At 49.1% G+C, this 26962-nt stretch overlaps 2 protein-coding genes across 2 annotated transcripts; both read left to right on the top strand.

Moving 5' to 3' along the window:
- The first annotated feature begins 1689 nt into the window (after window positions 1–1689).
- On the top strand, window positions 1690–12632 carry LOC128274709 (PDZ domain-containing protein 8). Its single transcript, XM_053012991.1, has 7 exons — window positions 1690–1918; window positions 8655–8852; window positions 8914–9317; window positions 9391–10452; window positions 10534–11602; window positions 11694–11826; window positions 12165–12632. The coding sequence occupies exons 1-7, from the start codon at window positions 1745–1747 to the stop codon at window positions 12326–12328; spliced, it is 3204 nt and encodes a 1067-aa protein (XP_052868951.1). The 5' UTR covers window positions 1690–1744; the 3' UTR covers window positions 12329–12632.
- Window positions 12633–17046: 4414 nt separating this feature from the next.
- LOC128274710 (leucine-rich repeat-containing protein 20) lies at window positions 17047–26553 on the top strand. The gene is made up of 3 exons (XM_053012992.1): window positions 17047–17586; window positions 25097–25240; window positions 25318–26553. The coding sequence occupies exons 1-3, from the start codon at window positions 17328–17330 to the stop codon at window positions 25650–25652; spliced, it is 738 nt and encodes a 245-aa protein (XP_052868952.1). The 5' UTR covers window positions 17047–17327; the 3' UTR covers window positions 25653–26553.
- The last annotated feature ends 409 nt before the right edge of the window (window positions 26554–26962 follow it).

Raw genomic sequence — 26962 nt, 5'->3', positions numbered from 1 at the left:
GACTAGTTTTCAAGCTGTTACTGTAGCAATTTGGCCATTCCGGGGTTTTTAGTTAGAAAATGTTCCCATTGATTGCGTAGAGCCATTTTTGTTCCTTAGCCAAGGAGCGCTGGCTACGATTGCGTTTGCAAGTAGTGAAACAGTTATTAAAACAATTGGCCAACGTAGTAAGTTGACACCGACTACGCAAATTAATAGTAAATTTCACGCGCGCAACTCGAGACAAACATACAAACCGTAAAATGTGATGTTCATAATAAAATCGAAAATATTAGGTGATCATAAACTTACCGTTGGAACCACTACCGCGGCGGCAAAGCAGAAGGCGGTAAATATACAATCGAAATTTCGCAATCTATTGCCGCAGAGGCAGTACGTATTTGAGGTTGATTATTAGTTGCAATTGTATGCAAAATGTGCATCGAGCACGAGCGGCACGGATTCGGACGCATTCACAGCATTTGTAAATTTTTTCACTATTTTATATTTAGCGATATTTCCGACGAAGGAGGAAACTTGAATAAAAATAAAACATCCTGTTTAAACCAGAGACTGTTTGGTTTTTCTAATCGGCCTGATCTGATAAAACAAGTAAGTTGTGTATTTATTACGCTACACAGTACAGAACAGGAACGAACTGTTCATTTAGCCAGAAATGTAGCGCAACTCTCTGAGATCATTCAGAAAAAAGTGTATATGGGAAATAATTTAATTTGTTTAATTGTTTCATTAAATAATGTTGTTGTTAAGTTTCGTCAAATAATTCTTTCGTTAAATAAAACTTTGTTTGGTGTTTTTGTTTGGAGTTTGGAGTGGAGCAAATAAACACACATTTGTCAGTTTTGAGGGGGTAGGAAATTGTAATTGTAAAACTGGGCAGGGGATTTTCAAATTCATTCTTACCCAGTGAACAAAATTGAGTGCCCGAGGTACTCGTGAGTGACGGATGAATTCGTGAGTTACGGACAAAATGAATTCTTGTGGACAAAATTCATTCTTGTGGACAAAATTCATTCTTGTGGACAAAATTCACGAGGAAGAAATTGAGTCAGGTTCGTCATCAAAGTTAGGTTCGCAGTGTCAAAGTTGGGTTAAAAAATCGGTTAGATTCATAAAAACAACTTCATAAAATATTTTGACGTTTCGTGTTTTGTTTTTGAAGAAACTAAAATCTCCAAAGGATAACAACAACATCGTGTTTTCGTGTTTAGGGAGGACAAATTAACAAAAGTTGATAGAATGTTAGGCTATTACATCAAAGTCTGTATAATCATAAGAAAAAAAAAGAATCGCGTACTGTTTCGTGAATGATGCCTTTCACTAACACCGGAATGGTGTGTAATCAGCTGTGAGTGTTTGGCCAGCTTGTGATTGTCCTCACCTGTGTTGTGTGCGAGTTAAGAATGCAGCGAAAAATGGTGTTCCCCCAAATGCAATGGCGTGCCTGAACGCAGGAATGTCCCCGCGCGAAGTGTCACTCGAAAGTGCATCAAAACAGTGCACAGATTGCAGCACCTGAGCGGCGGCCCTTTGTTTTCGTGCGATCTGAAGTGAAAGTGTCCTGTGCATAGCAGCTGCACCCCAGCCCAGCAGAGCCCTTGCCAGTGAATTGCAGTACGCGGCCCACGGAGAAAGAAGCCCGATTTGAGGTCGAAAAGCAAAAACAAGCCTCACACCGCTAAACGGACAATCTTGCCCGGACGAGGGATTACGGTCAACAAATCGAGAAACATAAGCCCGAAAGATGGATCTACTTAATATGCTGCTGTTCTGCCTGATGTCCTGCGTGATTGGGGCCGTCCTAATGCTGCTGATACAGTACTACGCGTTCGTGCGATACTTCCGGCTGCCGGAACTGGACCAGGAGCAGGAGAACCAGAGGAAATCCGCGTTCAGCGAGCGGTACATCCTGCCCGATGTAAGTCCTGTTGCGGCCATGCACCAATCCCTCGCCGGCTAAACACTATTGCTGCACAAGCAAACTTCCCTCTGTTGCCGTAGCTTAGGTCTGAGTATTTCGGGTGTCGTTCTGTCGTTGGGTGGAAATATACGACCAAGGCACGGTTTGGCGGAAAAGCTTGACTCTGACGACGGATCCAAACAATACGCACGGGTACCGGTGACCTACTTTCGGGCCCCCTCCTTTCTGTTTTCCAGCAGATTGGACCCGGACTGTCGCCACGGAAGGTGGACCACGGTTGGATTGGCAACTTCTGCCGACGGCGTTCGTTGACGAAACACAACCATCTCGCTGTACGTTCCGGTCAAATGACGCACTCCGGGCGCCCGCCTCGTGGCCCCATTTGGAGTGTATTTTGGGCGTAATTTTGTTTTGTTTTCTTCGATTGTCTACTACCACCCACCGCTTCGGGCACCGGGGACCCTGCGCAAACGGTAGCGCAATTGATAGCGTTCGTTTGTTTCGCTTTTTCATTGGTACGTCAACCCCACAAACTTCCCCCGGGGACGGCAAGTGGTCCTGATTTTGGGGCATTGCGGATGGGTTTGGAAATTTATGTCCTGTCGTGCTACAATCCATAAATTGGAGTTGCTAAACGCTGCGTCGGCCATTGGATTGTCTTTGGAGCGAATGAAACTTGAAACGTGTTTATCCGTCCGCGGCTTGTGTCCATTGACACCTCTGTTTACAACTCAAATACGTTATGGATAACGTAATTATATTGTTTGGCTACCGTAAGACTTATGGACGAGATGGTAAACCCGTTTCGATTCTCTGCTGCAAAATTTATTCACCACAAGATTATAAAATATGAATAAACGAAAACGTGATTCATTCTGCTTGGGATCAGGATGAGCCCCAGGAGGGTCACCAGTTGGTCGGATATCAGAAACAGGGTCGAGAGGAGCGAGAACATGTCCCGCTTTAATGAACTGTGCCCGGTCGGTATAGATGCACGACGAGGTGGCAACATTAATCGTGTTGGGTTGAGGTCGGTGGAAGGTGCTAAGGTGCGGCCGGCCACCATCCGGCAACGCGCCCACCAAGTCTGTGCCAAACCTGAGCGAAAGAGTTGAAAAAGGGTGAAGCAAAAATTTTCCCATTCATCTCCATCGCCGATTATGAAGCCATTCGCATGACAGAGCCATTAAAGGACGATTATGCATCAGGCTTTCGATCCCTTATTTGTGGTCCACTCCTGTGGGCCATAGAATAAAGTTGCAATCAAGGCGGAGCGCCCGATATTTTTAGTCTCAGTCTTTAATTCTTGGATCGCCGTAGGGCGAAGCAACTCGTAGGTTGGAAAGTGGAAAATTGATCCTCCTTTTAAAAATTCCACGAGCAAAAAGTGAACCGAGAAACTCACCAAAAAAGGATCACGTACCCGAGAATAGTGTGGGCCGAACCGGTGGCCTCCCCCGAAAGGCCGGGCGTTCTGGTTGGCGTTCTCTTTGTCCTGAGCCCCCCTGAGAGAAGCAGAAAAGCGTGCCGAAACAAGTTTTCTGCCAACCGAACGTCGTCTGCCACTGATTCAGTGTTCGGCGGGAGCAAAGTTTTCGGAAGCCTCAAGCGGAACTATGCCAGCAACTCGTAGCAAGCACCCAATCGGCCGGAGTATTCGCCGAGGACTTTAGAGTCCTCACAGCCTCCACTCAGCCCGGCTCGGACGAAGAATGACGCTGTTGAGCCTATTCTTGGCCACAAGTGGGTGGGCTCGGGTTTGCTGTTAACCGATGAAGCAGAGCTCAATATCGGGGATATTGGCCGTGTTTTCTGTAGAAGCCAAGCCGTGATGGAAGCGTTTTTAATGCAAATGATGCCCGGTATCGGTCCGTTGTGTCAGCTGTCGACACTGACACTGATTTCCCAGTACATTCCTGCCTTTTGTGGGAAGTTTTGATGAAATAAAATCCATCAACTCCACCTGTCAACAACCAACCTTGCTTGCTTAATGCATCCGTGTGCACAATGGAGTGCATCTGAATGGTGGCCACGATAAGCCAGCTTGGGTGCTGCGGACGACAGCACGCTGCTTCGACTGCTCAATTCGCTTGAGGCTTCAAAAATTTACAGAAAAGAGCGAAGAGGCCTGCCTTCGGTCCTTCGGCTCTGTGTTCCGCTTCTCGGTTGTTCCACCTCATCAACTCTTTTGTGGAAGGGTAGTGTGTGTGTCCCGGAGGCCTTTGAAGCTTTTCAGCACACGTGGCTCTAGTTTGAGTTTGCAATTAAACGAACGAGAACCTTCATTGAAGTTTGGCAAGTAATTTAATCTGTTTTTACAATTAACTTGTTGTAACACGTCACGTCCATCGTTCTGTTATGAGCTTAGAGTTTTATATTTAGAAGTTTCTAATAGCTGGGCTGGCCTTCATAAGCCTTCGAACGCTCACAACCAGAGAAAGGCACGTTATCTCCCGGTAACCGTTTGTCACCAGTGAACGTGACGCTCCTTCGTTAGAACTAGTTGGCAGTTTGACAAACATCGTTAAACTGGCTCACTCTAGTGCGCTTTGAGCATCAATTCCGGTGGAAAAGAAGCATAGCTCCTCGGGGCCTGGCCGCGCTCATTATACGCTTCATTTCGCTTGTCTCCATCAACAGCGCCGGACGGCTGTTTATAATTCGGATTTACTACCTTCGCTCGGGCAGATTGATAAAAACCTGGCCGGGCCGGATGACCAGGCGGTCAGGCGTCCATTTCTGCCATTCGAGGAAAGTTGATTTTAGTACTCCTGTGCCGGGGTTTTATGGCACCACGCGCTACGAGTGGCGGCCAGGTGCCAACACCTTGCGCCGTAATTTGAATTCCTTCCGGTTTGCTTCCTTTACCCGGGTCGCTAATACTTTGCGTTTTACTGCGCTGACCTCGACCTGCGTTGACCGCTAACAGGCGAGGCAGCTCCGTCCAGTTTACGATTTAACTCTCACTTGAGCACCCCCTTTTTGGGGGGTGGTAGTAGCTGAAAACTGTGGAACGTGGCGGAATCCAAATTAAACGATCCAACTCCCTTCAATTCGGGGCGAGATAAACAACATGCCGGTAACGCGAAGTTTGGCAACTGCCAAAGTGCGGCACGCAATTACTAGGCTGCTCATTAAGTTCTGAGCTTTTTCAACAAAGGGTACTGCTACGAGGCTGATTTTTTTTTGTGATATTGGTACACTCTTCAAATGAACGTATGGAAAGTTTCATTTCAATTAGTCACTTACTTTTTTTTTTACAAGCATTTTAGTATCGACAGTATTTGTGTCACGTCACAGTATGCTTTACAGCTGCTATGACGTCATCATTTGATAAAAAACGCTTTCCGCGCAGGATTTTTTAGGTTTGAAAACAGATGGAAGTCGCTAGGGGTCAAATCTGGTGAATAGGGTGGATACTCCTACAATTCGAACTTTAATTCATGGATTTTGGGCATTTTCGAAATGCTCTTTTGACATGGTGCGTTGCCCTGATGAAAGAGGTTGTATTTCTTTTGCAAACCGGGTCTTTTTTCACGAATTTTCGCTTTCTGTTGCTCTAAAATGTTACAAAAATAATCAAAATTTATTGTTTTATCAATTTACAAGTAATTCGCTAGCAAAATTCCATTCGCGTCCCACAAAACTGATGCTAACATCTTTTTTGGCAATTTCTGGACGAACTCGTTTCGGAACCCAAGAAAAAGGTTCAAACCACTACTTAGACTCTTGTTTTGATTCAGGATCATGATGATAGACCTAAGTCTCATCCCTAGTGTTAATTCAATGCACAAAATCCACTTTATCCTATCGAAAATGCTTAAAATGTTGTCAAGAAAGATGCATTCGAATGGCTTTTTAAAGAATGCGGCACCCATTTTGCAAACAGCTTTCAAGAACCTAAAACTTCAGTCAAAATATTGGTTATACTGCTCAATGAGTTGGCTAGGTCTTGTACTTAATTTCTATCAGTGTTTGGACGATTTTCGAAAACGATATCCTGTATTGTTTTACGATTTCGGGTGTTGTGTCTGTTTTTGGACGTTTTTGACATGGTTCGTCTTAAAGGCTACTACGACCATGTTTAAGCACAGAACCCCCTCTTTTAACCACCTAATTGAAGGCAAAGAGTCCTTATACACTTTAAATATTGATTCATAAATTTCCTTTGCCTTTAAACCTTCCAAAAATAAAAATTAAATCACTGCACATACTTGATTTTTTCCATTGTGAAAAATACTGTGACATGTCGATACTAAATGACTTGTAAAAAAAAAACCAAGTGACCGATTGAAATGAAACTTCACATACGTTAATATGAAGAGTGTACCAATATCACAAACAAAAATCAGCCTCGTAGCAGTACCCTTTGTTGAAAAAGCTCAGAACTTAATGAGCAGCCTAGTACCTATTCAGTCATTTACATCACATCCGAATGACTACCCAACCGACCGACTGGAATGCCGTTCGATGTCCTGAAATCAATTTTGTGCCATGTTGTCGCCATCAAATGGGCATCAACAATGTTCGTGTTATGTTTATGGTAATGTTTATGCTTAAACAAATTTACTTTCAGGGCAGTGGCGCGCGGTCGGTCGGGTACTGTACTGCTCAATTATTTTCCAATCATGCCCTTTAACCTGATGCTCAGGAGCTGGCCAAGATTGAGGATTCGCCGATGTCACACTCGCTTCAGAAGAACGGTTGACGTTGGTTCTGTGTCGGAATGAGGTTCGACCTTACCTTTGTGCTGGTAGTGTTCTATCCAGTGCTGATCGGCATCGTCCTCGTGTGGGGACAAATCATGGAGGAGGCTGAAATTGATACACCATCAACCCCAGTGACCCTACCGGCTTCGCCTTCAGCAAAAGCACAGTGCCCCGTCAAAGTGAGTGTCCAGCCGGAAACGAACGCTTCCTTGATCATGACCGACCGATTGTTGCAACTTCTATCCCACATCGACACAATCGTGGACTTTACTGATCCCAAGTTGCCGCGTGAGGATTCACTACGGAGTACGGAATATCACTGCCTTACCGGGTGGTACCAAACGCAGTGGCAGCAAAACTCGACCACAGCCGTCGAAGGTTGGCTGGAGCTACACTGTGGCCACAAAATCTTCGGCTCGCTGCAGTTTCTGATCGCTCCGGATGGGTGTGTGTCCTTTTTCCTGGAAAACGTACGCGTGGACTTCGATCGCTGCATCGCTGCTCGGCCATCGCTGAACGTATCGCACCACGTGTTGCTCGTCTCCGAGTCATTCGTCGTGCTCAATCAAGCGGGCAACCGAAACGTGGCGATACTGGAAGATATGGACGGTGACAGAGTGTACGACCGGAATCGAATGCTCCATGGAAAGATGATATGGCGCGCGCTGCAAGCGTTCAAACATCCGTCCATCGAGGAAATCTTCAAATGTGACTGTGCCGCCGTCCGTGCTCGGATGGCGCAACTACGAACATGTGTCGGCGCTGGTGGCGGTAAAATTGCGAATCTGGCCAAGAACGTGTCGATAGTCGCCGTTGTGGCTTTCGGTACCGTGTTGACTTTGCTGGCGATTCTAAAGGTTGCCCGGGCAATTTTCAAATAACTTCAGCCGGATAAAGGATGCTACAAAAGGGGTAGCGGATAGAACAAACAAAAGAAACGCCGTTTGGAATGTCAGTTCTGTGGAATTACATCAAATTAAAACATTTGATTACACTTTGCTCGGAACCGTTGTGGATCAAAAGAGGTGGTCAGGCGGAAGTATGAACATCGTTGTGTACCGGTTCTTAGTATAAACCTCGTTTCCGTCGTCAAGCTGGCTTAATTAATTGCTCCCATGAACGCGTTCTGGTACGTAAATACCGAAAGCGCCTCAGGGTCATTACCTTTGCGTTTCGTAGTAAGCTTGTTACTTCTGGAAAGATAACTTATCGTGGCTGCCGTCGGTTTAAACCCAAATTGTAGCTTGTCGATTGAGAGGACACTCTTGGGGTCGGTCGGTGTATCGCTTAGTTGACGTTCTGTCTGTTATACCAATAAACGTTAAAGCTTATAATTTACCAAGCTTCTAACTTCCAGCTCCTTCAGAGGTGCCCAACGAAGTTTCGACCCAAAAAGGGCACCGTTGGTCGTCCATTGTTGGCCAAGACTAACTAGGTGGGCACAACATAAATCGTACCACCAACCCAACGAACCGTGCCATGATAAATCCTGATGACCCCGTCGCGTTGACAAGCTCGACACGTGTGTGGTATCGTTGGGTCTGGAACAAGAAACACCTTCCCACGCGTGTACCGAACGCTTGCCGAACGATGCGACGGAAACAAAATAATGAGAAAATTAATTCCGTCTCTGGTCCTTCCCGGAAAAACTGTTCCTACAATCGTATGAGTTTCGTATGTGGTATGGGCAGCTATGACACACCGTGACAGCTATTCCTGCTGTGAATGAAACGGTGCTTGATTGGTTATGTATTAAGCCCTTAATAACCGAATGGTTTTGCAATTGAACCTGTTGAGAGCCCGCAATGATGATGTGGTCCTGCTGGTCCTTATCGGTTGCGCAAACAACATCGTTAACGCCACGTGGATATCCCGCTGGTTCTCACGCGGATCGGTTCCTGCGTTCGCCCCCACGGTACATTGATTAGTGTTCATTATTGTGATTTATTTCTATTAAGTCGCTGATTGTCTTGCTATCGGAACATGTGCGCTAATTCTTTCCCTTTTGGACGTATCATCTACAGACGCTGATGGAAAACATTAAGGCACCGGATCAAGAGAGCAAATCAACCATTATGGCCATCAATCTCATCCTGCAGTTCCTGTACTTTGAGCTGCGGCAATCGAACCGTGTGCGGAAGTGGTTCCACCGCAAGCTATCGCTCGAGCTGGACGAACTGATTAGCAAAACCACAACGGGCAAGCTTTTCGACAAGCTGAAGGTATTTTGCGAGCGATCTCTACCACGTGACCCGTGTAACACTCTGTTGACTCCTTTTGCAGATTCGTGATCTCGATTTGGGCAGCCAATTTCCGGAGATAAAAAACTTTCGCCTCCACGCCGTCGATCTGCACCCGGACGAGGGTCACATCGAGAGCCTGGATGTGCTACTGGACTTACACTACGAGGGTAACTTTCGGCTGACGATCGATGCCGATATGGTGCTTGGCAAGAAGGGATCGTTGGCGTTGCGCGTCAAGCAAGTGTCCGGCATGGCGCGGCTACAGTTTACCCGCAAACCGTACACCCACTGGTCGCTCAGCTTCATCAACGATCCGAAGGTCGAGCTGGACGTGCAGTCACACTTCCAAGGGCGCCAGATGCAGTCCAACATCACCAGCTTGATCTCGAACCAGATACGCAAAGCTATCCGACGGAAGCACACACTACCGAACTACAAGCTAAGGTAAGCAGCACCGAATCCTTCCGGCGCCTCTTCTGCAGCTAACGAATCGATTCCCTTCTCCGCCCCGAAACAGATACAAACCTTTCTTCCACCGTGTGGAAGAGGACTACGAGCTGAACGAGATTGTTCCGAACGGTTCGCTCGAGGTATCGATTGCGGAAATATCGCGCCTCAATGCTCCGGTTCGCACGCTGACCCACGTGTACTGCACGCTTACGCTGGCCCACATGCCGTGGGTTGTGGCGCGCCAGCTGCAGCAGCCGGACCAGGAATCGGCCCAAATGATCGTATCGCTCGACGTTGAAATATATAAAGCGAAAAACCAACAGATCGGTATCATGTTCAAGCAAACCGACCAAACGGTCCTGATCGAGGCGGTCATCCCGAACACGCCGGCATCGAAGGCCGAGCTGCGCCGTGGCGATGTGCTGCTCTCGATACAGGGCAAACGGGTGACGAACATCAATCACGTGGCGAAGATCATTAAAGCGCTGAACCGGCCCATGTTTATACTGCGCATCGAACGCATCGTCACCGGGCAGATCAAGAACGACGCCCTGCTAGAGGACAACGATGGCGATTTCGAGGAGATCGATATGAATCTGAACATTAGCTTTTCGAAGCACATCGAAGCGGTGCAAATCGGTACCGGCGGCAGCACGGGATGTACGTTGCGCGAACGCAAGCTTGTGCGGCGCAACTCCAAGGACAACAGTGGCGGCGAGTCAAGCCACTCGAACACGCCCGGTACGACGCCGGTGAAGAAACCTTCCATCACGACGCTGGGGGCTGGCGTGGATCAGCTTCTCCCGCGGGGAAGCTTCTCTGATCAAACGTCGGCCGGCGGTGGCGGTGGTAGCGGGTCGAAAAAGCCCAACGTGGACTTCTACCCGCAGCATTCATCGATCGATGCCGAGTTCAACTCCTTCATACGGCTGGACGATCCGTGCACGTTTCAGCTGCTGGAACGGTACTCGTACCTCAACCTGAGTGTGTACGGGAAAAGTAGCGACGAGAACCGGTTGCTCGGCTATCTCAACATTCCCATCAACAGTATTCTGCTGGAGTGCAACGAATCGCACCTGGGACATCACCTGAAGAAGTATCCCTTACTTCCGCCCGAAGCGATTGATGTGTAAGGGACCATTTATTTTGCGTTTAGAGCATTGTGACGGTGTCTATATCGTGGTTGTTATAATTTTCTTCCTTTTTGCAGCTCCAATCACGCCCTGTCGATGCAGTCCGGATTCGATCAAAATTACTGCTATGGCGATGTGCTCCTCTCATTCGTTTGGAACGGCTCGGCGATAAGCGGTGCAACCGCTACACCGAGCAAAGGGCCCAGCGCGGACGAGAAGAAACACAAACTCATCACGATTAGCCGCGGGTCCGCCGATAAGCTCGACGAAGATCGGACGGACAGTGCGCCAGACGGCAAGATCCCGGCTGCCGTAATGCAGCAGTCTCCGCTGCAGCAGCAGGCAGCGTCCCAACACCAGCAGCAGCAGCAACACGACTTTATTCGAACCCACTTCCACCGTTCGACTCAGTGCGGGTACTGTGGTAAGAAAATCTGGCTAAAAGACGCGGTGCAGTGCCGGGACTGTGCGATGTGTTGCCACAAAAAGTGCATCAACAAATGCCAAAGCTCGACGGTTTGCACCGCCAACGAGTTCACATCGCCAATTGGGTCCGTCACGGAGCCAGCCCGGCCCTCACCTTCGTCGTCGTCGTCGTCGGTGTTGCCAACGGGCGCGACAGCAACGACGCCGTTGGCGTCCGGTTCGCAGCAGCCCGAGTTTAAGCTCACCGAAGCCGACTCACCTACCATCGAGATCGAGGACTTTGTCGACGTGGCCGAGGAGCAGCAGCAGCAGCAGCAGCAGCAGATGATACCGAAGTCGAAGCTGGAAGCGCACCGCCAAAGCTTCAGCGATCTGCTCGTGCAGGGCCTGAAGCGTGTCAATTCGGCCAACAATCTATCGATTCCATCGATGGCCGGCCTCAATCCGAGCAGCAAAAGCTTGCCACCGACCCCGCAGCACACACCGCGCAAGCAATCGCTCGCGACGGTGAACGCCAACCCGTTCGTGCTGGTTACGCAGCGCCTCGAAAGTCTACCGGAAGACGTGAACGAACTGAGCGCGGAACAGATCGTCGAGCTAACGGCACCCCTGCTCGAGTACGGACCGTCCGATGCGTTGATGGCACTGGCCAAGAGCAGCAGCAAAACGATGTACGCCGACTGCGAGCCGGAGGTGCGGACGGCCAAGATCAACAAACTGGTGAGCAGCCGGTTCAGGGGGGAGCACAACCCCGCGAAGGGTGCGTGCGGGCGACCCCGAACTCATTCGCTTCCCTGCGCTCTTTTTGCAGCTTTCCAAACTGCACACAGCACTGGACTACGAAACCATCAATCAGGCAGCGTCGGTCAGCGCGCCAAAAGAAAGTAATGGCGGGCCCGGCAATGTGACCGTCGGGGCCGCGGCCGGCAGTGCTAGCGGGAAAGGTAGGTCGACCGATCGGTTTTTAAACCTTTGACCGCGACCAGCCCGTCGGAACAACGTGTTTCGAAAGGGGCGCCAAGAAGGGCGTTTGGGTTGTTTTTAGCGTCTTGACAAAGTGATGAACGATGACTATATTGTGATAAATATATACTCGCGATTGATGGAAGAGCAATAAACATAAACAAAAACTTTGCTTTTAAGTTAAATACACACATTTTTGGCTTTTTAATTTTGGCTCGAAACAATAGTAGACACAAAGTCACAAGCGGGGAACAAAGAAAATTCTAAATTCCATTTATCTTCTTCTCTACTTTTCATTCTTCTAAATGGCCCACCGAAGAACCGACTGAGAGCAGGGCAAAGTCAGCGCCACAGCAGCAGCACGACGGCACGAGGGTGGCCTTTCTGGCTGGCCAATCGGACGAACGCGTGCAGGCCCTCAGCATCATCATGCTGCATCTATGCTCGGGTCTACAGTGTGTTCAGGGTAACGTAGGTCAATGAGAACGGCGTATGCTTCGGCAGTACTCGCTAGGCTCGCTACTAGAACCGGCCAGTCGGCAACCGTCCACGGCGTCGCACGAACAGGAGACGAACGCCCAGCTAGACACAGTTCACGGTGCCGGTGATCGGTCTGGCTTTGGTGGTGGCGGCCGTAAGAGCCCGTTCCGCTCGCGCCGGCTTACCGTCTGCCGCAAGCGGGCGCTTGGTATCTTCCAGCGTTCCGCTAGCGTCAGCGCTGGACCAACGACCGGCGGTACCACTAAACCTGCGCAGCGCCAAGTTAAGGAGATCGATTAAGCCTACCTTCCTGCCTTCTTGTCTGTGTGTGTGCTTCTCTCTAGCAGCTTTCGTCCTTCCATGTTCCATCACTCCTGGCGACTCTCTGCTCTCTCTCGCGCGCGCTGTGATTGTAAATTGTGCAGGTAGCAAGCATTTAAATGGTAAATTCTTGGATTTGTTGTGATGCAACTACGCGTAGTACCTACATTGGAGCCAAACATTTACGAACGCGATCGTAACGTATTTATAGAGGTACTTTTTAGACTCAACCATTTTAGGGTACTGCTAATCGCTGTGTAGCGCAAGCCGCTCGCTCTCTGTCTCGTGCTCTCCGATAGTGTTATTGAAGCGTTGATCCTGCGATGATTCCAGAATAGTTTTACCCTGCGAGGTAAATGTTGCTTCGGTGCGAGCTTAGCGTGATTTATTATGTTGTTTATGCTTGCTACCCCGTTCGAATAGTGACTAGTGACGTTCAATCAATTCGTGTTGGCGGCGCATAACTTGATATATCTATCCATCCATCCATCAATCTTCGTCTCTCACCGGTAGGACATCTTCTAAATTTGGCGGCATGGGAAGCGGAGCTACTGCAGAAGCTACTGGTGGCCGGGAAACCGGCCACACGACGACGGTTCTGGAGAAGAACACTGAAGTAATGTAAGATTTTATGCTAACTTTAAGGGCACGATGGTCCGTGGACAGCTCGGAAGTTGATGGACAGCATTTTATTTGCACAAGTGTCTCATGCTTTTGTATCACTCCACGAGAGTGCCACGTTGGAAGCCGACCCAAACAGTGTGTAGAAATAGATGGCCTCGGAGTAAATATCGATAGCGTTTTTGACCTGGCTCAATAGAATTGCGAAGTACGAATGGAATTCGTAGGGAATCGTACATTGTGAATGATGCCAAAATCAAACTGAAGCCGAGAAGCTCTAGCTTAGCTCGTTAATACATCACCGAAACACAAGTTGTAAAACACGTTGTATTGTGTCTCAAAACACGGAATCGCACCAAGGAACTTAAGCGCTCACTCGTACACACTGTTGTCTCCGTTATGTGTTTCTGTTGTGTTAAGTGTTTGCAGCTGAAGGTGCTGAATGTACTGAAATGGAAAATTCGTGTCAAACAGAACACTTTTATGCCGCATCTCTGTCTCTCTGATTAGTACTAGCTTTATCGACACAACAGGCCCATAAGTAGCGTATTTATGAGTTACAGTAACAGCATCACCGCAAGTAGTGGACAACGTGGTGAACGTTTGGTCCTATTATACAAACCACAAACACGTCACGAGCAAAGAGTACACTTTTTGCACTCTAGTTGTTAGCTTACAGAAACTCGTTTACGGTTTTGTCTCACCTCGGCGGTGAGCGCACTTTATTGAACGAAACGGATATCGGTTTGCGTCTTGTGATGATAACGGTTTTCGTGTCCCACAGCATCACTAGCAAGGAGGGCGATTCAAACCGATGATGGTAAGATCGGACAGAAAGCATCGGATCGCTGGAGCAGCATCGGGAATTTATTGCGTACATGCGTATATTTGAAGGGTGTAGAAATAAATTGAATTATTATACACAAATGCACTCAACCGTTTCATTGTTGTACCAGAAAGAAGGATAAAGATTCCATCTGTTTCTTTGTGAGCATCATCACTCACTCGTAAGATTCATCCGAATGCCCCACGCCGGATTGGAATATACTTTCCCGATGCCGCACAGTGGCGTTTCCAGTGACTTGCAGTAGCATTGCTTTTTCATCGCCATTAAGTTGTCCAGAACGTTGGCTCGTTAAATGCATAGTTCGCAACTCGGCACATACTCGGCGTGTGCGGCTCGGGACGCAATGCAGGAAAAGGTAAATTTTCCTTGCAGGCATTGCGTGCACGCTGTCTGCACTCTGCACCTGTAGACTGAGGCACGGAGACGCATAACTAGCATTTTCCTACAAATGGTGCCCCTGTGGCGCGTGGCCCACCCGAAACAAATCGCCTGCAGATCGATGACGTGTGTGGTGCAGGTTTGCGTTTCGTGCACACTTTGGCAGCATATGAATTAATCAGCGTCTCGGCCGACTTGGTTGCAAACCGTTGCAGGCCCGCGTGGGACAAAAAGCCCGGAGAACGCGTAATCGCCGCACGTTACACCCAACGAGCCACCTGACCTGTCCGCTGCGAAAGGCTGCGGGAACAAATAGACCACAACGGGCGTGACACGGTTTATCGGGCAAGAAGTTTGATGTCTGATTGGAATTGGACAGAGAGCGTGGCTCGGATGATAATGCTTTCTTTTGTGAAACCCTTAGTTCGTTCAACGTCTTCAGGGTCTTCCCCCCCAGGGGGATGGTTTCACCGGGCGGGTTGGCACTGTCGTTGGCAACGTTGTGTAGGAACGAGCACAGGGTTTGCAATGGCTGCTTGGGCCAAACTGTTTCATGTTTCGATCATAAAACAATTGAATTGGTGCTTATTTAGCGTAGAGTACAAAATGTGTAAACTTTTATATCGAATCAATTCTTAATTTGGATAACTACAAACAATGGATCCACCGAACACTCTTTCCAGGCGCGAAACAAAGAACGGTACTCAGAACGGCAGAATGAAAATTCCTCTCCAACCAGCCAGGAACACCAGGTTAGGACGGTTCAAGGTCCGCACCGCCCACAGGAAGGTGTTCCATGACCCATGAGGGCGGAAAATTTTCTCTGCTGCTTCTTTTGCAACATCGTTACAATGCACTTCTTTTTCGATGCATGGATGGGAGCGGTGCGACATGAAGTCCGCGCCAAGGTCTCGCCCGGGTTAGTCAAGTGAATTGAACTCATTTTCCACCCCACGCACGATGCACGACCCGACAAACGGTTTACGGTGTTGGGTTGGCAGGGATGATGTGGCGAAATGATTGAATGCTCTCATCGGGGGTCACTAAACACCTTAAAGTGCACGCTGGAGACTCCATTGGTAGGTACCTTTCAAGGGCGAAATCGGAGCATTTTGAATATCGTAACATTTTAAACATTTATTTTATTTAATACTACGCAAAACCGAAGATTGTCTTCACGCTGCATTTGTTTTCCCTTTTAGTGTAGTTTGTGTTGTTTTGCTGTTGAAAAGCGAAGAAAACATAAATGGACTCTGATCAGACGCAAAAAAGTAGGACGCTTTTCGTGAGGTGTAACGACTTCCGTCATGTGCCAGTCGTTTCGCGGCGTCTACGCACGTACACACGGAGGGGGCCAACTCACGATTAGTGCACACACACTAATCGCGGACAGTGAACAAAGATCGCGGCGGTGCCAACCACTACACGATCGTTTCTATGTGTTGTGCTGCTGCACGACGAACGTGAAAGTTTGTTGTGATGCTCACTTTGTTTTCTCTCCATCTCTGTTGCCCGTAGCGACGCCCGTTCTCTGTCGCGGCCGCTCAGCTGATCTTCGCGATCGCGTAAAAACGCACGAACACACACACACCCAGTGCTGCGTCAATTGGCGACGACGCGATTTTCCGCGCAAACGAACGTCGCAATTACTCCCGCAAGGCACGATGAAAGGGGTCCCAGGGTGGGGGAGGGATGATGGACATGCTGGCAACGCAAAAGATGGTTGGTTTTTCCGACAAAAAGGGGTACGCGTGACCCAAAATTTGTTTTCCCACTTTTCCCGCCGCCCCGCCGAGAGTTCCAAAGTGGCCGACGACAGACGACTCTCGCTTTGTGGCCACACACGTGTGAAGGTCGTGCGACCCGTGCGTCTTGCGGAAAATGAAACAGCTGAAGGCGGGCGTCCAGAGACAGTTTCTTTATTTTTGGGAAATTCCACAATGGCGGACGTCACAACCAGGAAGTGTGTCAGTTTCTGAGGGTTTATTTTTACTTAAATATTATTTCGCGCCATTTAAACGCAATGGAAAACAAACAGGACACAAGCTGTGAATTTTCCATCTGATCCGTCACCGATCATGCTATTTCTGGAATTGGCTTCGAATTTCCCGCAGGCTTACTGCGCATTTTACACGGTTCGCAACAGAAATTTTCCCCGCAGGAAAACCCCGGCAACGTCCAGCACAAAAGGCGCATCCAGGCAGCGCCCTTTGGCAAGATGAGTTTGGTTTTTCCATCGCTTTGTTGGAAAACGCTCAAAACACACACACACGGCTCACCGCGCGGAGCAAACGAACCGGTCCGAGGCCAGCACCGTCGGCGTTCGGTTCGACTTCCTTTGTCTCTGCGGTGCGGTGCTGTGAGCGAGAAAAGCGGAAAAACTCCTTGGAGAAGAAAGAAACCCCCAGAGGACGCTGCCTGCCGCTGAGTCGGTAACAAAGTGTAGCCACACATCAACCGCGGCAGACACGCTGGTGACTACCGGACACGGGGCCAACAACACATCTGTCTAGTACCACCACCCCCAGACCACGTAGTAACCCTTCCCTAGTGTTGGTGGGTTGGCCGCGTCTTGCGTATTGCGTGGTACCGGGTAGCGCTTGGCGCGCCCGACAAGTCATTCGCGCTCGAACGGTGAAGCAGTGCACACCGCGCGCGTCAAGTGCAATTCGTTATTCGCGAGCCAAGTGAGCAGAACCGAGCCAAGTCTCGACACGTGTCTCGAGTTGATTCCTTCCTGATTGACCTGGAGCAGCGTGGTGAGCGTGTGAACGGGTGCTAGTAGTGCTCAAGCCAACAACCACAGCCGGAGAACCACAAATCAACGAATCGAACATGAGGCCTCCGACGCACTTCGGTAACGACATTACCAACACCGAGGCCAACGGTGACGAGCAGCAGAACAACAACCAGAACAACCAGAACAACAATGGAGGCGGAAACAATAACAGCAGCAGTGGCGGAAACAACACGGACTTTATCGTCGAGCGGCTCACGCAGATGGGGGCCACGATGATGTTCCCGAAGATTGCGGGCCGCGGCATTATCCGGGTCGTCGAGCGCTGCGACGACGCGAAGGAGAACAGTAATCTGGGTGAGTGCAAAGGTTTTCGTTTTTCCGAATATAAATACTGGACAGTGCTGGAAAACAGGGGAATCGGTGTGTTGTACTAATGGTCGATGTTGCGTAAAGCGCGAGAATTGCAACAACATATAGTAAACTGTAACAACAAAGTTCGAAAATCGAACCGCTGATAGTAGTAGCAGTAGAGACAGGTGGAATGGTCGTACCTGGCGCACGTCCAACGATTGCGTGCTGGACACGAGCTTCGCGGGGCTGGCGACGCGCCTCACGCACGCGTCAACATAGGGAAGGTTCCCAGCAGCGAGTCGGTGGAGTCATCCAAATGTCCAAACGACTTAAGAGCCGGCCAACCCTGTGCGGTTGGCTAAGAGGCGAACGCGCAAACCGTTTCTCAACGAAACGCGAACATTTTCGCGGGTGAGTGAACGGTGGACGGTTGACCAATACCACTCCGAGGAACCGAGCGACAGACACGGGGCTAGTGTTTAATTTCGAGGTTACTGGTCGCTGGGCTTTAAATTTTTCGGCCACCGATCCGATCGCTGACCGTCTGTGCCTGCCTCGAAGGCGAAACTCCTATTGGTTTTGTGAGGGGTACTAGTGTGTGTGTGTGCTCGGTGTGATAAAGCGTGTCCTGCTTCGCTGTTGCTGTTGCGCCAGTACCATCTTTGAGCAATGGAACTGTTGCTTTCAAAACTCACTTCTTCGCTCGGATTTGGTCGGATACGGAGTGGATTGTTGGGCTGCGAAGTTGCTGTTCCAGTGAAGTCGACTTTTCTGATTTATGTTTTTATCTTAGAGAGGATCGAGCTTGAAGAAAATATGATGTACATGAGATCACATCAGTGAACAATTTAATTCATTCGATCCTGCAATGGTTCCTTTTGTGTATTAATCTCTTTCAAAGGAAGATAAACCATTATTTCTTATTGTTTCATTAATGGTCTCTTAAATGTGTTCCACTGAGACCCTCGGTTTAATCTGTTTGAGATTACCAGATTTTCTATTGCCTGTGGATATGTAGGACTACCGCTCTGCAGAAGCGGAAGATAATGGCGTCTTCCGACTAATGCAACCACATAGCCCGGCCACCAAGTTTGCGCTCCCCCTCGCAAGAACAAACTTTCACTTCATTTGACCGCCAAACCGAGAAAGTGTATCCAATGCACAATGGGTGTTGTTAAATTGTAATCATCCGCGCGCGCGCGCGCGCCCTGAAAGACACCACGGCACATCGCTTCATTTGCGCTTCCGCCCGGCGGACGGTCGTTTGCCAAAAAAGAAAAAAAAACGAGGCCATCCGCTTCCGATTACGTCGAGCACCGACGAAAGTGAAAACCACAACAAACTAATGGGGGAGCCCCGGCCCAAGATGCAAGATGCTTTTCGGTGCATTCGGTGCATCGTTTCCGTGGTGGGCGGTGAGTCAACATCCGAATGGGGCCACGGGGGATGGCCTAAAATTAGCTCAACAACAGAGCCAGTTCGAACCACTAACCTTCTGAAGCACCTCCTCCTAGCGGTGACTGCGGCAATGGCCATGAGAAAAGCGCGGCCACCGCGGTGGAAGCATAAAACACTAGACCGGTCGCGCGTGCTACTCCAAATTGCACCACCACCGACCCGTGCGCTGTGTAACGTTAATTTATGCTCCCGATTATGTTGCTCGAGCGCGCTCCCATGAAAACGCCACCCAAACTGGGTCAGGCGGCTGGGTAGCGGTGGTGGCGTCGCCCCGACGAAGATCGACTTTTAGTGCTGTGTCTTTTTCCAGTTAGGGGAGGCTTTATTTTTTATTATGTTTTGATTTTGGATTTCTTCGCCATAGCGGAAAGTGAAACTGTCCGGGGTTGCTCCGGTGACTACAGTGCTGAGCCTCGTACCGTTATATTTTATGTTATTCACGAACCATCCCGTCGATTGTTTGGGTTTTAGGTTTCTATCACGGCAACGGCTTACAATTATTCCAAATTCAGCCGCAACAGAGAGTGAGCATTAGAGCATTAGAGATATGCATTAGCAGAAATGGTCTTGCGCAACGGTGCACCTTCAGGTGGTACACCATTTTCGTCCATCACTGTGCCACAAACTATGAAAACGAAACTAAGAAAACACAAACAATCTCTCAACACCGGGACCAGTGGTCGACCACGCTAATGGCGCCTTCCTGCTGACGTGTGTGGAGCCGCCGGTAGCCAGCTTCCTGATTATTACGACCTGAACCGGTGGCGGTGGCGCTATGTACCTCCTGGCGAGGTCAGCGCACACTCGCTGCGAAACCTTTGACCAGACCCCGATCAGAACGCTAGTCCATATACGGGCAACACGAGACACGTCAGGTTTGTGCGATGTCGCGGCGCCAGAAATCGTGATCATTGCCACCGCGTGAGCCCTCGGGTGGCACAACTCGCTGGGCCGTGCTGCCGTGCAGATCTGCATACAGAACCCCTCCTGGGACGGCGGCTTCGCATGTCACACGATGCATCATTCGTTATTTCGACGAATGGTGACGATCGAGAGACAACTCAATAAGACGTCGTCAGTGAATGGCGCTTTATGCTTTCCCCCCCCCCCCCACCTCCCTCCGGCTAAAGGGCCGTTTTGTCGGGCGGCACCAGGCATGCCAGGTGATGATTTATGATGATGATCTTGCGCATTATGGGTCCAAGCGATGGCCCAGCATCTGGCGCAGTTAGTGCCACTGGAGGGGTTACTGGCACCGGTTTTTGTGATACGAAACCGTTAAAGCTCTTGTAAGTAGCAAGTTTACTTAAACACTCAGCAAGGAAAAGAAATTCCCATTGCTAGGATGATTCCATTTAATTCTTCGCTCTGGGGGCACTTTCACTTGTGCGGCAACATTATGTGTCGATGACATCTCGAAGCCCCAGAGGGGCTGTACAAGCATCGCAAATTGCCACATACGATCTGGCGAACCGAAGATTTTGGAACAACCGTTTGGATCTAAGCTTTCGGGTGCTTTCAGTGCTCGATAGGAACAGGACCATTCAGCAGCACTTTTAATTAAGAAAAACTGATCACTTTGCGTAACGTCTCTTCGCCGTACGTCATTCTAACCTTTTTTGGATCCCGATGGATATGCTCTCGGAAAGCTCGACTTGAGTGGAAAACTCTGTTGAAAATTAATTATGAAAAACCACTCCATTCCTTATCGATGTGAACTAGAGCGTCCAGGTGAAGCAAACTGCAACGAGCCGCATTGGTTGCACCATCTTTGCATCCGACCGTTGATGCACCACCGCGCAACACAATGCACCAGGGCGGCCCTACGCCCCGCGCGCCGTTTACATAACGCCCCACGACTGCGCCGTGTCGTGGAGCCTCCCAGGTCGGTTGGCGTGACCATACGGTGTTTCCACCGAGAGAGACACCGAGGGGTCTCCGCAGCGTGCGTTATGCCTTGGTGCCCTCCCGCCGTACTGGCCGGCCTCACTTGCTCATTTATTTATTTGTTGACTTAGTTTTACATCGGCGTAACGCTGCGCGGCGGCGATTGCGCACCAGCAGCGCCACGAAACCGAAAATCGGTTGAATAAGTGCCTAAGTAGTGAACATTTAAATCGATTGTCTGTCTGTTGCCGCTGCCAACTAGCGTACCTTCCAGACCCCGATCCTCGACTGTTACGTCGTAAGCGAAAAGGGAAAACAAAACAAAAGGAAAAGCGATGGTCTCTCTAGCGGCTCCGTCCCAGTTTTCCATCGGACCCAGGTGATGCGATAAGCGGCGCATTTGGTGTGCGTCTGGTGCGCCGATTTCGGTGGTGGGTCATGCGAGACGACCTTAAACCACGGCACACTTTAGTGCCATGCTCAAAATCGGACCCATCGGACCCCGAAGATTGGTTAATTTTATTATTTTCCAATTTTTCGTCCCCGTTTTCCAAATCTCCGAGTGCGCGCAATAAAGTTGCAGCTATAACAACGGATCACAAAGTACACGACCCACGGTACGGCGCAACTTACTAAAGTCGCGTTAATTTCGCAATCCCGGTTGGCGATTAATGTGCGATCTGAACCGATCTGGAAGTACGGCTCAAAAAGAGTTGGCCTTTAAACGCACTCTAGTAAGGGGTGAACAGAGCGTCAAATCCAAAGCGGCGTAAAGGGCGCGAACTAATCGGTCCGAAAGATCCATCGATCGTTATCTGCCAACTGCCGCCAACTATTTGTTAAACAAGCCCGCCACACGGCGGCGGCGGCGGCACTGATTTTTCCACATTAATACATTAGCCCTTCCAAGGAGATAAACATCAGCATTGGCGGCCGTTGCTCACCTCGCCGGAACTCGTCCTCTTCTCGATGGACAGATAAAACGAAAGAGAAAACTGGATGCGAAAAGCGCAAGACACGTTAACGCGCCGTGAAGCTGTCCTGCGTTGCTGATCGTGCGTTATCGCGATCTTGGCCGTGGATCTTGAACCCCAGTGAACCGGGTGGGGCGGGGGGCCGTGACGTTTTTTCATTGGCGACTTTAGCTAGTTTTATGGAGCCCCATCGGGGCTCCAAAAGAACATCTGTCATGTCGGTGCTTTCCTTTATGGGCGCTTCAGTGTTTTGCACACTTTGGACCGATATTTAAATCAACACCATTTGTCGGGACGATCAAGCCCATTGAGTAGCGAGCACTAGCGAGGTGATGAAATAGATGAAATGATAATGATAACAAGAAGTGTCCATGCAATACTCACGTGACTCACGGGCGTACGGAAATCGAAATGAAAGTCACGGTCCGATCAGACGTCGAAAGCCGGCACGTCGGGCAGGGAAGGTTCAATGGAGCAGGCGAATTATTGCTTAAGCACCTTCGCACCACGTGCACGTAGCATAAGCGTTACAACATAATCCAATCGTAATTATGATCAATTACTTGACTGCTTGTGCAATCACTCGCACCATTCCTTAACACACTGCCAACAGATCGAATCGCTGAAACGGAATCACACGTAACATAAAATTAGTTCTATCAATTGAAATTGGCTAAAAAGAAAAAGTTTATTATAGCCATCAGAAGGGCCATGTTAGCCGACTGCAAAAGTGCATCCGGTAGTCCGCAACGATCGCAACTATCGAAATCGTACAACGGACGTTTGTTTACGTGACCCCAAAGCGCCGAGACACAAGACTGGATGAAAAATTCTTCAACAAATTGTGCCGGCCCGTAGCGTGGCGTTGGGAAACGGCTCGGCTGACAAGGGAAAATTGAACCGATGCCAATCGGCATCGCAGTGAAAACAGCGTCCCACGAACGGGCCACACTCACGGCCCGGATGGTCTCGTTAAATGCAAAAACGACGTCGCCACCGAGGAAAATGGGGAAACGTAAATTGAAAGTAAAAAAAAGCACGGTTTAATTTCACAAACAAAACCTGCCAAACGCTGCTTTACGCCATAACGGGAAATAAATAGACCAGACCGTGTGTTTGTGCCCTTCGGTGTCTGCGTAAACACTTGCGTCCGAATGACGCGCTCTTTGTTCCGATCGGAGGCAAAATATCTCACCACCCGCCGTCGACATCCGCTGAATCCGCTTTTCCGCAGCCCGGTTGAGCCTGAGTGTGTCTCAATATTTTTCCCTCTTCAACCGTGCTTTCCACGTACACAACAAACGAGTCGGAGCTGATTTATGAATTTTCCGGTGACTGTTTTGCGCCGCCGCGTCGCGTCGAATGTGGGTTTTCCTCTGATCGGCCGTGTGTCCGCGGTGTGGCCACCCGCGTATTCGCAATCGTTTCTCCTACAACGCATCGCTCTCAACTATTTAATGCGCAACACTTCACTCGCATACTGCGCATTGCGCGTAGTTCAATAGCACGGGCGAGTGTTTCCGGGGCGCGTGCGTTATTGGGCGGCCCCACGGGTGGGCCTGGCCACCGCAAAGCTAATCGAAAATGGACCAGAAAATACGTCAATCATTTTGCGTACGCTGGACTCCCAAATGCATTCGTTTCCGTTATCGTGAACCACTGCATCCGGCATGCTGGCCAGCCTTTATCCATGAAATCCGCTACCGGTATGAAAAAAAAACCTCTACGATCCGATGGAAAATTTCGGAAAACGCTCTCCCAACACTCACCTCTTGCTTTACGTAAGCTTGTGCCGAAACGGATGGCCGAGGCAGACACGCCTTTGCGTGGCATCCGAAGCGCTGCCAGCGTTTTTTATCCGATCATAATCTGACAGCAATTACGCACCGGAATCGAAAAAGACATTACGCGGCGTACGAAATTACGCTGCACTGGACGGACCGGTCCGACAAAGAATCTGAGCAATTCGAGAAATCGCAGCACGGAGCCAACGGATTGGTTTCCTATCGAAGGCCGACGACTCCGGTCGGTCTGCGTTGGTCGCGATCAGCTGTCTGCATGGCTTATCGCGTGAGCCGTGTTTTTCGTGTTTCGTGTATGTGGAACAAGGTTGTGTGGATGTTATCACGCAACGAAACCCGTCAGTTTGATGCCCTATACACCTGTTTCTTCTAAGACAAGTGACATCGCCGTTATCAAGCGTTTGATTGGGGTCATTATCTTCACGATAAGCAGCCTGGGGCAAGAATTACGCGGCAACGGCGTCCGAAGAGAGACAATAATATGCCCGATCATTGTTTTCCGTTTCGTTTATTTACGTCGCATTGAAGTGTTTACGCTTTGTACTTTTCTACACCAGCGCAGAATCAGATTAGAAATCGACCGTAATTCCATTGGCCTAAATCTGTATTATATCCCAGGATAGCATTGCTGTGAAGTTCTTCGATGTTTGATTTCTCTTCCCAATTCAAATTTCCGTTAGCCGCCGGCGCCGTCAGCCGCCGCTTGTTACAGCCGCCGCTTGTTACAGCCGCCCGAGTGCTGCGAGTGACTGTGAGTGGCGCTTTGATGGTAAAAATGTAAACAAAAGCGCTCAAAATTACGCACCGCAGGCACTCACCGGTTGTGTGAGTGGCGTGTTGTCAAAACAGCCGTTCGGATCGAAAAGGGGGGATTTATTTTTACTCGCGATTCGACTGCTCCGGGATTTTGTTAGTTTGGTGATTTGGAGTGAATTGTTACGCGTTTCGGAGATAATGATTGGGTTTTAGAATACGTTGGGGGTGCCGTAATACACACACAACGGTTCGTTCATTTCACAACGATTCCCAATCAGAGCAGAAGATTCGAAACAACGAGTTGGCTTAACTTTCTCCTCTCCATCATACGCAAGTGGTTTAGTCATAGTTATTTTTAAGTAAGATTTCCGCCGAAAGTTGACACAGCATACCGGTTTGCTCAGAACGGTCAGTGACTTGCGCTGCGTTGGCCTTTTTGCGTGTTTGACCGCGCAACACACATTTCACCATATGGCTTCAAGCGTGGCCAAAGTTGTGAATCGATGTGAAGAAGCGGCCGAAACGAAGAACTTAAGTAAGCAAACCGTTGGCTGGTTGGTTGTGCTGCGTTACGGAAATGTTTGAATTTACCAGTATATTTGACGTGCCATTTTTTTCAATTTCTCCATTTTTCAGACCTCTCCGAATGCGAACTAATACAGGTACCGGACGCAGTTTACCATCTGATGAGACACACCGAACTGAAATCATGTGATCTGAGCGGAAATGTGATAACGAAAATTTCGCCCAAATTTGCTGTAAAGTTCAGCCTTATCACAGGTAAGTGTTAGGTGGCCACAATTGTTCAGTGAGATTATCTTGATTACTTACCAGCGCCTTTGTTCTCTCGCTACTAGACCTCAATCTGTCCCACAATCAGATGTCGAAACTGCCCGAGGAACTGGCCGACCTGCAGTCGCTGACGACGCTGGACATTTCCCACAACTCGTTCATCACCCTGCCTGCGGTAGTGTTCAAAATGCCAAACCTTCGCGAGCTGCGGGCCAACAATAATGCCATCATCGACATCGATCGCGATGAGATCATCGCTTCCGACTCGCTAGAGCTGGTCGATCTGCGGCACAATCCCCTCACGCCGATGTGTCACGATCTGCTTAAACGCGCGCACGTCTCGTTCCGGATCGAACTGTCCGAGCGGGAGAAGGAAGAGTGGGAAGATCTGATCATTTGAGCGGTCCGCTCATCACTGCGTGCGTGCGTGCGTGCTTTTCCTGCCTTCAAGCTGCATCTTTACATTAGCGACAGCTACAAATTAAGTTGCCCCCTTCCCGCGGTATGGTCAGATCCTGCGTGATAGTTGGGACTGGAAGAGGATAGTGACGAATCTGGATCTTGGCTGTTATGTCTAGAGATTAGGGAGAGTACTCGCTTCGTGAAATGACCACACACTGGCCCGTTCTTTGTATGGCTTCATTTAGTGCGTAACTAGGGCAACCGATGGTATTACTTCGTTCGAGCATGGAACGTTATGAGTCGCACCCAGAGTAAGGTCTTTTCCTTTCGAAACTTTCCTTTGCCGATCCGCCACCATTTTGCGCTGTATGTATTGTAATTATATCAATGTTTGACGTTGTAAGTGTGAATAACCGATTTAATTTTAAGCATTAGCGCGATAGCTTAACCCCATTTCGTTTTCGTCCAGCTCTCCGGGGCCGTACACACATTCGTTTATTTTGTGGATTTCATGGGCTGCGGTGCAGAGTACTATTGGCTATGGGGCAACAATTTTGATCTAGTCATTGGCGGATTTGGTCGATCGCAGACTTAAAATCGTAGCCGCCACCGTTCACATGAAGCGGCAATCGAAAGCGTTACCGGTAGAGGAAATTGATCAAAATTATGAACAAGAACGAATCGCTCAGTAGGCAGTGCCCAGCCATTGTAAAGACTGTAAATCAAACAATAAAAACGAATCGCTGCGAACCCTCTGGGCGGTGCGTCCTCCGGATTGTGCTTGGATGGGTTGTGAGTGACCACTAACCGGTATTTGAATCGTATTGGCCCCAGGCGGCCGTGCTTTTTTGTAAATAGCACCGTGAAAAGGACGATACAATCGACAATAAAGAATCTTATACACAACTGGACTAGTCTTGAGAGTAACGGGTTCCGGGGGGACAGGAGAAAACCTGCTAACGGAAACAGTATCGTTTCTTTATCGCAACGTTGAAGTTTCCCGACCAGATGACGCCGAAATTAATACACGAACTATTCGGTCGTTTTAAGGGACATTTATGCAAACGAAATCGTTACAGTAAGTCAAGAAATGTTGCCAAAGATACGCAATGGAAAGCAAGCGAAGTAAATCAGTTTCTTTTGCAACGTTTATTCATCACCACCTTGAACGATCTAGCATGATAAACATCTGTTTGTGGCTGTGACTGATAAATGATGATAACAGTTCCTCGTAAGCAGAAATAACTGTATGGGTTTTGGTTTTACGTTTGGCTCTTTGGTTCGTGGCTTTTCAGCTGTGTAACAGAC

Source organism: Anopheles cruzii, chromosome 3 (genome assembly GCF_943734635.1).
Source record: "Anopheles cruzii chromosome 3, idAnoCruzAS_RS32_06, whole genome shotgun sequence".
Lineage (NCBI taxonomy): Eukaryota > Metazoa > Arthropoda > Insecta > Diptera > Culicidae > Anopheles > Anopheles cruzii.
Note: the sequence above shows the minus strand (reverse complement) of the source record. Positions and strands in the feature narration are given on the sequence as shown.